Source organism: Nothoprocta perdicaria, unplaced genomic scaffold (assembly GCF_003342845.1).
Source record: "Nothoprocta perdicaria isolate Ctin4 unplaced genomic scaffold, notPer1 scaffold_550, whole genome shotgun sequence".
NCBI lineage: Eukaryota > Metazoa > Chordata > Aves > Tinamiformes > Tinamidae > Nothoprocta > Nothoprocta perdicaria.
The window spans coordinates 5,423-16,163 of record NW_020455811.1 but is presented as its reverse complement, the minus strand read 5'-3'; the positions used below and the strand labels follow the sequence as shown (position 1 = coordinate 16,163).

The window sequence follows — 10,741 nt, the reverse complement described above, 5'->3', positions numbered from 1 at the left end:
AAAAGCCCCGCCCCCTCCCCCGCCACGCCCGCCGCCTCATTGGCCGCGCTTGGAGCCCGCCCACCGGGCGCCGCCCCCGCCTCCCGGCCGGGCCTCGCGCGCTCTCATTGGACAACGTAGCGCGGGGCCACCTGTCCATCACAGCGAGGCGCCTCGCTCATTGGACAGCGGGCATAAATGGGCGTGGCGCTGCCTTACGGGGGGGAGGGGCTTCTAGCGAGGGGCCATTGAGGGCCGCTGACCCCGCCGTGACCTCTGACCCCTCCTGCCCCCACCTCGGTGACACCCCTGGGGTGACCCCCTCCCCCCCCATAACCCAGACACGCCCTTTGACCCCATCCGTGACCCTTGACCCCACCAACCCCCCCTTAAAGTGACAGTAGCAGCCGTGAGGTGCGACCCCAAAAACCTGCAAAGAGCAGAAATTAACCGTTTTCCCCTTTTTTTCCCTCAAAAAAGGGCATTTTTTTTCCACACAACTCCCACCACGGAAGCCCCGAGGGCCCCACAAAGGAAATTCTCCCCAACGACCTTCCAGAAATAAACGGCTACGGAAAACGACCATTTAGCGCGTAACAAAATACGCACAAAAAATAACGAAAATCCATCGAATCCCGCCGTAGCCCCCCAAAAATCACTTCAGAGGCCAAGGCGGCCGCCGCCTACGTGAGTTTTTAGTAGGAGGAGACCCCAAAACACTAGGAAAATTCACAGGTACGGTTATGTTAAAAAAAAACCACCAATAACAGGGGAAAAAACAACCAAAAACGGAGGTTTTGTGAGCTCCCGGGAGCTACTCGGGGGGCTCTTCTTCCTCTTCATCCTCTTCGGCCTCACCTTGCTGCTCCTCTTCCTCCGGGAGCGGTTCCTCGGCTGGCGGAGGTTCTTGCTCCGCGTTATCCGTGTTATCCGCGGGATCCGGATCCGGCTCCGGAGCCGCTGGCGCCTCCAGTTCTGTCCCTGTCCCCTCTTGTCCCCCTTGGTCTTCAGCTCCTTCAGCTTCCAGGTTCTCCTCGTTGCCGTCCTCCTCCGCGCGGATCTCGGCGGCCTCCTTGGGGACGTCGGCGCCTTCTCCCGCCGCTCCTTCCTCCTCCGCGTTCCCGACGGTCCCGCCTTCGCCTTCCTCGTGCTCCTCTTTCTCCTCGGGGTCGTCCGTGAAGGGATTTTCACCCTGGAAAAGAGGACAAAACCGTCGCTCGAGGGAATCCATGGTGGACACAAGAGCCACCTTCCAACCCTACGGAGAAGCTCAGTGGAACAGTGGATAACGGCACCAAAAAACAGTGTTTTTTAAGTGTTTTTGAACACCAGCAAACGTAGATCACGTTGACCCACCAGCGGGCAACGTGGCGCTGAAAGACCTTGAGTTTCCTTGAGTTTTGGCCAACGGAGGCCAACAGTGGCCAACGGTGGCAACGGAGGCCAACGGGGGCCAACGGTGGCCAAAGGGGGCCAACGGGAGCCAATGACGGCCAACAGGGGCCAACGACGGCCAACGGGAGGCCAAAGGGGGACTAACGGGAGGCCAACGGGAGCCAAAGGCAGGTCAACGGGGGTCCCACAACAGCCAATGGGAGGTCAACGAGGAGCCAACGACGGCCAACGGGAGCCCAACAGGGGTCAACAGGAGGCCAACGGGGGCAACGGAAGCCAACGTTGGCCAATGGCGGCCAACGGGAGGCCCAATGATGGGCAATGGGAGGTCAACGATGGCCAACGGGGGCCAATGGGGGTCAATGGGAGGCCAACGGAAGCCAACAGTGGCCAATGGGAGGCCAATGGGAGCCAACCACAGCCAACAGGAGCCAACGGGAGGCCAGCTGAGGCCAACGGGAACCAACGGCAGGCAACGGGAGGCCCAATGATGGCCAATGGGAGGTCAACGATGGCCAACAGTGGCCAACGGGGGGCCAACGGGAGGCCAACCACGGCCAACGGGGGGCCAACGGGGGGCCAACGGGGGGCCAACCACGGCCAACGGGAGGGCCAACGGGGGGCCAACCACGGCCAACGGGAGGCCAACCACAGCCAACAGGGGGGCCAACCACGGCCAACAGGCGGGCCAACGGGAGGCCAACGGGGGGCCAACGGGAGGCCAACGGGGGGCCAACCACGGCCAACGGGGGGCCAACCACGGCCAACGGGGGGCCAACAGGAGGCCAACCACGACCAGCGACGGCCAACGGGAGGCCAACGATGGCCAACGGGAGGCCAACAGGAGGCCCAATGAGGGCCAACGGGAGGCCAACGACGGCCAACGGTGGCCAATGGTGGCCAACAGGGGCGGCTCCACGTAGCACCCACCTTCAGGTACCGCTCCAGCTTCTTGCTGATGAGTTTGTTGTTGAGGATGCTCCTGGCGACGACGAGCGACGACTTCTTGGACTGCTCCATCATGGCCTGCATGGGAGCGCGAGAGAGGCACCATTAAGTCCTGCTCCTGAATTAATCCCGGGATACGGGATTCCCATCGCTGGGAAAAGGTGGGAAAGTCGGGATACGGGATWCCGGTCCCCGCGCTCACCCTGCGGTTGTGGTTATGGTCGAGGGACTTGAGGTGCTTCTGGATGACGCCGTACTGCATGGGGAGGAAGAGGTCGCACGCGGCGCAGTGGGCGGCCTCCACCTTCTTCATGAAATGCTCCATGCCGACATCTGGGAGAGGGAGAGGAGAGCGGCGTTAYTTGGAGCGGAATCCGGATCGGAATCGCGTTCGAGCCTAACATGAACCCAAAACTCTTCTAAATGCATCAAAAAAGAGCTAATAACCCAAAAATCTCTGGCAAAAACGGGTAGTAACGCCGGGCAAACCACATCACGCTTAAGTATCATCTAGGATTTCCTCTTGGGCAACGTTGGCTTCCTTCCACATATCTTATATTCCCGTGGAGGGAAGTTTTGGGGCTAAAAACACTTCAATGAACGAAGCGCCTTCCTTTGCCCGTGGCTCTTACCCTGCGTCAGATCTTGGTCCCTGTAGATCTGCTGAATGACGCCGTTGATGTCCTCCACGGCTCTACGGCGCTCTTCCGTYTTCCTGGTCTTGTTGGCGACGTATTCCTGCAGGAGGAAGGGTTTTTTGGTGGAATTTTTCTCCCCCTCCCTGCTACGTTCCCGTTTTATTTCCTACTATCACGGCTAATCAAGCCGTAGAGGTGGAAGGACCTCGGAAGGGAGAGGGCAGCTGTGACGGAGCTGGGGGAGCAGCTCCAACACTTCCACGTCCAACTGCTCTCCACCTTTCATGGTGGTTTCTCATGGGGGTATTGAGAGGGGCAGCTCTAGGGGCTTGACAGCAGCTCCATAAATAGCGATGGATCCAGCCCAGAGGGACGGGATCCAGCCTAGAGAGGGGATGGGATCCAGTCTAGAGAGATGGGATCCAACCTAGAGAGGACGGGATCCAGCCTAGAGAGGACGTGACCCAACCTAGAGAGGATGGACCCAACCTAGAGAGATGGGATCCAACCTAGAGGGACGGGATCCAGCTTAGAGAGGACGGGATCCAGCCTAGAGAGGACGGGATCCAGCCTAGAGAGGGGACGGGATCCAGCCTAGAGAGATGGGATCCAGCTTAGAGAGGAGGGGATCCAGCCTACAGAGGATGGGATCCAGCCTAGAGAGATGGGATCCAACCTAGAGAGATGGGATCCAACCTAGAGAGGATGGAAATCCAGCCTAGAGAGGATGGACCCAACCGAGAGAGATGGGATCCAGCCTAGAGGGATGGGATCCAGCCTAGAGGGATGGGATCCAGCCTAGAGGGACGGGATCCGGCCTAGAGAGGACGGGATCCGGCCTAGAGAGGACGGGATCCGGCCTAGAGAGGATAGAAATCCAGCCTAGAGAGGACGGGATCCAGCCTAGAGAGACGGGATCCAACCTAGAGGGACGGGATCCAGCTCTAGAGAGGACAGGATCCAGCCTAGAGAGGACGGGATCCAGCCTAGAGAGGACGGGATCCAGCCTAGAGAGGACGGGATCCAGCCTAGAGAGGATGGACCCAAATAAAGAGGAAAAAAGCTCGTGAAGCCACATGGAGTGTGTCAAGGACCCATGGAGGCTCACCTGGAGGAATTCGGCCGTCTGCTGGGGCAGCTTGGTCCCCACGAACTTGAAGTGCTCCTTGTGGAACTTGCTCTCCAGGTGACTGCTCATCTCGTCGTCGTAGAAGGTCCGGTACTTGCACAGCGAGCAGACAAACTGGATCCTGCGGGGACAGCCGGACGTGAAGGGCCACAACTTTCAAACCAACCCGTTCCGGCTCCTTTTTTTACTCCTTTGGGTCTACAGCTAAAGGTCTCCAAGGCTTGGAACCATCATGAGATGTTTCCTAGGGCCTTTATCAGCTTTAACCACCCGCTTTTCCAAGCGCGGGCAGGTACGGATGGCCCTCCAAGATGAAGCCCAAGGGCCACCTCCRATGTTTCGGAGGAGACAAAGCAGCAGCACCCCCGGGAACACGAAACAGGGACCCCGTTACCTTTCCACCATGCGGTCGCGGTGCCTCTTCTTTTGCCGCTCTTGCGTTTTCTTGCCCGCCTGCAATTTGCGTTTGATTTCACTGATCTCTTCTTGAATTGTTAAAGCACCTAAGTGTTTAAAGCAGGGGGGGAGGTTCAGGGCACTACTTGAGGCCACCGCCTGAGGCGAGAGAACTTCCCCCTCGAGCAGCTCCGTGGAGGCGGCCCCACCGATCCGGAGAGGCCTCGGACTGCGGGAGGAGCGGCTCCCACCGGCCGCTGTGTCCTCCACCTCCGATTCCTCGGGAGGTTCTGGCCGTCCTTTTCCAGCCCAAAAAGCTGGGAGCGCTGAGGAAAACCACACGCGGGTTCCCAAATCTCGATTGCTAGACCTCGATTTTAATCTTCTGCTGCTGGTTTTGGAAGGGTTTAAGTTAGGGGCAGCTTTGACTTCCAGACAATCCCACTCCGGGATCCGCCAGGCCTCCAACRAAAGCCAGCACGGAATTAGGAAAGCCCGGAGGCTCCGATTTCCACGGACTTACCCCCAAAAAAGCCACAGCTACGGCACAGCGAGCGCTTAAACCTGGGTTCCCTTAAGGCCCAGGCCTAGAAGCTTCACCCAAGGGCCRACCTACCTTGAGCAAGGGCTCCAGCTCCTCCCTAGCGGGGGCTTTTACAGCATTTCCTTATCCCTGAGCAGACACAAAGGACGGGATTCACCTGAGCGAACGCGGACACGGCGGCCGAGCTCCTCCCCAAAAACCTACGGACGCCCCGGGGCCCGAAGGAGCCCCAATAATCCCGGGAATTTTATCCGCTCCAGCTCCTTTGGCCGCCGCAGGCTCCTCGAGCCGAGGCGGGATCTGCTCCGSGCGGGATTCCGGCGCTCCGCTCGCTTTGCTGGCGCCGAGCGCGGAAACTCACCTTTCTCCCCGTCTTTTCCATCATCCTCTTCCCCTTCCTAAAGGGATAAGCCCAACAGTGGGACGTTAAGCCCGTCCTAAACCCAAGGAACCTTAAAACTAAATGCCCGTGGGCAAGCCCAGCCTTCACGGGAGGTTTGGGGAGTCACTTACGCCTCTGGAACCTTCTTTCTCCTCTTTTTCGCCCGATTCGCCTTCGGTTCCCTCCTCTGGAAGGGACAGGGGGATTGGGCGCCGCGTTAGGCAAAGCCCCGGGATAAAAACCGGCGCCGGCGGGCGTTTTTCGCGCCGGACGCACCGTTTTCCGAATCGGAGTTGTCGGAGCCGTCCGTTTTGGCCGCCTTGCTGTCAGGCTCGTCCGAGCTGTTGGTTGGCTTGCGCTTCTTGGCCATGGGCTCCTTCTTGAGCTTCTTCTTCTGCAACTACCAAAAAAAACCCAAAAGTTTTCAAAAATTTTTGAAAAAGTTGAAAAGTTGAATGTCCATGAGAGGCGTCCCATTAATGAAGTCCCGTTTCCAAGACCCTGATCCTCTCTTTCTTTTAAAGAAATAACTTTTTTTKGGGGAATTAAACCCTACTTGATTAACTTCATTTGGGGAATGAAACCCAATTCCTCAATTTGGGGAATTTTGGGGAGGGAATTCGGGCTTCCCGGGGGTATTTTGCAGCGGGACGCACAGGTCCACGGGGAAACGGGGGCTAACCTCACGGAATCACAGCACGCCGAAGGTCGGAAGGGACCTCCAGAGACCACCCAGCCCAACCTTCACCTCCAGCAGGGCCAACTCACTTTGAAGTCCGCGTCCCACRTCCTCCAGGTCCTCCTCACGCGCGGCCTCACGGCTCCCGCTCCGAAGCGCCCGCCGCCCGCGAAGCCCCGCATTCCCGGGAAGGCGTTGAGCTCCGGGATGATGTTGTGGGAGAAGAGGGACGGGAGGCGGGAGGCGCCGAAGCCGCGGGCGCCCATGGCGGCGTGGGGCTCGCTCCAGGCGCTGCGGGCCGCGTAGGGCGACGCGACGGGGCGGTTGTTGCGGCCGTCCCGGGCCCAGCCGTGGCCCCGGGGGCCGTAGCCGTCGCGCGCCCGGGGCGGGTGGTGCTCGCGGGGGCGGCCGCCGTAGTAGCCGTCGTAGGCGCCGTCGTAGCCGTCGGCGTCGCCGCCGCGGTCGGCGTCGCCRTAGTCGTAGCCGGAGCGGTAGAGCTCGCGCTCCGAGCGCGGCTCGTAGCCTTCGTACGAGTCGTATCTGCAGAGGGGGCACGGGAGGATCCCGCCTGCGCCCCGGGACCCGCCCCGAATCCCAATATAACCCCCCCGAATATAACCCCCCCCGCGCCCGGAGGAGGACTTGGGAAAGAGGGAGGAAAGGGAGAATATCCCAAATCCAGGCTTGGAAAGCCGTTGTTCCAACTCAACAGGCTGGAAAATCAAAGCCAAGGGAGAGCGATGCCGGTATGCCGAGCAGGCAAAATGCGGAGCAGCCCCTTTTTCCCCACGGGAAAGCGGAGGCGACGTTCCCCGAATTAGATATTTCCGCTCAGGGGTGTTTTAATTCCCACGCAGAGTRGGGATTTGGGGGGTTTTCCTGTGGTTTTGGAGGCTGAAAGTGCTACTCGGCTCCCATCTGTCGCGGCGAGACACGGAGCAGCCAAGCGGCAAAGCTGGGAAGCTCCCAAGTTTCTGTTTAAATATGGAATCAAGAGCTATCCTCTCTAAAAAGCAAATCCTGGTTAAAAAAATCACTGAAAAATTTAAGATATAGGAAGGTTCTGGGGCTTTTTATTAGGAATAAACACTCAGTTCAACCAGGCCAAAACTGCGCTGGAAACGCAGCTTTTCCATGACACTAGTTACAAAAAAAAGGCATTTAAGGACTAAAACGGGTCCCTAAAWCTAAACTTGGATCCAATGTGAAGAAACCCTGTTTTTTCCTTAATTTTGCTCCAAAAGCCGAGTTCTGGGGCAAAAACGGTGCCTCATTAGTGTCATTTTCCTGAAGGCGGCAAAACAATTTCAGGTGGGGAATTGAAATTTTGGGGGCTGCGTTGCAAAATTGTGTGTAAATTTTTAGAGTAAAAAAATTACTATAAAATTTTAAAATTTACTAAAATCTAGTAAATGGGTTTACCAGATTTACTAAAGTCTAGTAAGTTCTAAARTTTACTAAAAAATTTGTGTAAATTTTTATAGCAAAAATGTACTATACAATTTTACAATTTACTAAAATCAGTAAATCTAGTAAACCCATTTACTAGAAGTCTAGTACATTTTAAAATTCACTAAAAAATTGTGTAAATTTCATAGTACATTTTTGCTATAAAAATTTTAAAATTTACTAAAATTTAGTAAATTTACCAACATTCCCTTCAAAATGTTGTGTGAATTTTTATAGCAAAAAAATGCCCTCTCTTTAAAGCAAAGCGGGGGAAAAAGGGGAATGGAGCCAATTCCAGATGCCCACTTGAGCTGGAATATGGGAAAACGGATAAGAAATGAGGGGGGACAAGGTGGGAAAATAAAGGCAGGGATGACTCCACGGGAGGATATCCGTGATATTCCCAAATATTGTGGATATTCCCGAGGCTCCGTGYGCTCACCTGTCGCCGCCGGAGCCGTAGTGCCCCCCCTGCATCGTATCCGTATCCAGGTGTGATCCCATGTCCAGGCGCTGGTTCATTTTGCCCAGGTCGGCGCCGGAGGCGTCGGGATTRAGCTCCACATCCGAGCCGGCCATTTCCCAGGAATTGGAGGCGGATGCGGCGCCGTAGCCGTAGCCGCCCGAGTGCTCCTGGCCGTAGCCGTAGCCGTAATTGTAGCCCTCATAGCCTGGAATAACAGGGGCAAAAACCAAAATATTTATTATTTTTATTTTTTATTAGTATTTATTTATTATTATTTTGCAACCCAAGTGTCTCAATTTATTTATTTACGCTTAAGGGCTATTTACTTAATTTATATTTAAAGGAAAATAAATAGGTGACATCCTGAGGTGACATCGGTGACACRAGGGGGTTGTCACCAGCCTCGGGAAAGAGCCACAATGTGAAAAATCCACAATCAATTTGGCTGGAAATGCCCCAATTTTTTTTAATGTACTTGCCTCGGTTCGTCCCGGAGTTCCAGTCTCCGTAACCTGGAAAAAGAGCCCGAAAAAAGGAGGAATCAGAGCCAAGCGTAGCAAAATCCTGATGTTTTTAGGCGGAGAGAGTCCCCGGCAACAGTCGGACGGGGCGGCTGTAGCGTCGCCGTGGCGACGGCCAGCGGGGATGTTGTCACCGGGGGAGCAACATCCGTGTCCGGATGGTGCCAAAAAAAAAAGCCCCAAAAAAGAGGATTTTAAATCACAAAGTTYCCGCTCAGGGAGAAAGGGGATGGGGAAAGGGATGGGGAAAAGCATCCCCTTGGGAAAAGGGCCAAATCCAAACAGGTGCCATTAAATCCGGGAATTCCCTCCATGGATATTCCCTCCCAAACCCCTTTCCATTCAGGAACGCCTTGGGAAGCTGCCGTTTTCCTTCGCTCCGCATCCGGAAAGGACACGGAGCTGGAGAGCCCGGACACGGCAGGGAGGGAAGGAGGAAGGCTCCGATTAAAGGGRAAAAAATGGAATTACAGGCGGAATTCCGGGATGGATTAAAACAAATAACCGGGATAGAAGTTGGTTAAAGCTCCCGGGATTGGTGCCGCGTTTTTCCTTGGCAAATGGGGGGACGTCGCTTCCGGAGGTCACGGATCCGGTGGGGACACGGGGGCAGGGAAGGTCGTGGGGACGCGATGGGATATTTGGGACAAAGGGGAAGTTTGGGACAAGGGGGGGATGTTTGGCAGGGGGTGCTTTTCCATAGGGATTTGCRGGATGCTTTTCCATGGGGATTTCGTGGGTGCTTTTCCATAAGGATTTGGAGGAGTCTTTTCCATAGAGATTTGGTGAGTGCTTTTCCATGGGGATTCGTGGGTGCTTTCCCATGGGGATTTGGAGGAGCCTTTTCCGTAAGGATTTGGGGGTCCTTTTCCACAGGGATTTGGGGGACACTTTACCATAGGGATTTGGGGGGCCCTTTTCCATGAGGATTCGGTGGGCTTTTTCCATAAGGATTTGGGCAGCCCTTTTCCACGGGGATTTGGCAGGCGCTTTTCCATAGGGATTCGGAGTGGCCTTTTCTATAGGGATTCGTGGGTGTTTTTCCATAGGGATTTGGGGGACACTTTACCATAGGGACTTGGAGGAGCCTTTTCCATAGGGATTTGGGGGGCACTTTTCCATAGCAATTTGGAGGAGCCTTTTCCATAGGGATTCGGGGGGCACTTTTCCATAGCGATTTGGGGGCGATGCTTTTCCATGGGGATTCAGGGGGTGCTTTCCCATAGGGATTCTGAGGCGGCTTTTAGTGGGAAATCCGGAATTTTGGGGGAAGGCACGCACCAGTTTTCCTGGGATTCCCCGGAGCCGGGGGGCGGGATTTTAAAGGGGCTTCGCGGGGAGGGAYTTGGGGAACCGAATCCCAAAGGGAAAAGGCCGAGGGGGCCCCGGCTGCTCCCAACACCCCGGGGGCTTCGGGAAGCGGCAACGGCCCCGGGGGGGCCCGGGCGGCACCGGCGGCGACGCTCCCGGTAGCCCCGGTCGCCCCCCGCCCCGAACCGGCGCCGCCGCCGCCATCTTGTCCCGCCGCCCCTCACCTGAGTAGCTCATGATGGCGGCGCCGCCGCCTCCCTCCTGCGCGCGACGGTAACGGCGGCGCCCGCGCCCCGCCCCCTCCGGCCGCGCCGCCTCCCGCGGCCCCCCATTGGCCGCCTGCGCGCCGCTGCGCCCGCCCCGCACAAAGGGCTCGCGCCGCTCATTGGCTGAGGCGGCGGCGGCTCGGCGAGATTCTCGTATTCCATAGGGTGGCTGCGGTGTCAATCAGCTCGGGAGATTCGGGTAGGGCGCGCGCACGGGCGCTGGCTRCTCATTGGCTAAGGGCCGGGTCACGCCTCCACGGCGCCGGTGGAGCCTGCCGCTGATTGGACGGCGGCGCTGTCAGCTGGCGAGAAGGCGGTGCCGCCGCGGCGCTGCTCTTTGATTGGCCAACCGGGAGGCGACGGGCCCAATGGCGTGACAGCACTGCTAGCAACGGCGGCCGCGCACCGCCTCTCTACGGGCAGCCGGGAAGGACACACCTGGCGGGAACGCGAAGCACTGGGCGGGGGAGAAAGAGGGGGGGGAAGGGGAGGGCGTCTCATGGCTCCGCCCCTCCGCGACCATTGGCTGAGGCCGGGGAAGCTCCGCCCCCGCCGGCTGCGTGGCGCGCGCGCCCCCACGTGGCCGCGCCCGGGCGCACACACGTGTGCAACGGGGCTGCATCACGTGTCACCCCCCC

The 10,741-nt window shown here is 57.5% G+C and overlaps 1 protein-coding gene across 1 annotated transcript; it reads right to left on the bottom strand.

The window, feature by feature from the left end:
• Positions 1-729: 729 nt before the first annotated feature.
• On the bottom strand, positions 730-10,110 carry AKAP8L (A-kinase anchoring protein 8 like). Its single transcript, XM_026048566.1, has 13 exons — positions 10,062-10,110; positions 8,485-8,517; positions 7,982-8,210; positions 6,180-6,630; positions 5,688-5,811; positions 5,543-5,598; positions 5,391-5,427; positions 4,484-4,592; positions 4,069-4,210; positions 2,955-3,060; positions 2,525-2,655; positions 2,305-2,400; positions 730-1,171 (listed from the first exon to the last, which is right to left on the bottom strand). Exons 1-13 carry the CDS (start codon positions 10,072-10,074, stop codon positions 794-796), a joined length of 1,905 nt encoding a protein of 634 aa, XP_025904351.1. The 5' UTR covers positions 10,075-10,110; the 3' UTR covers positions 730-793.
• Positions 10,111-10,741: the final 631 nt, after the last annotated feature.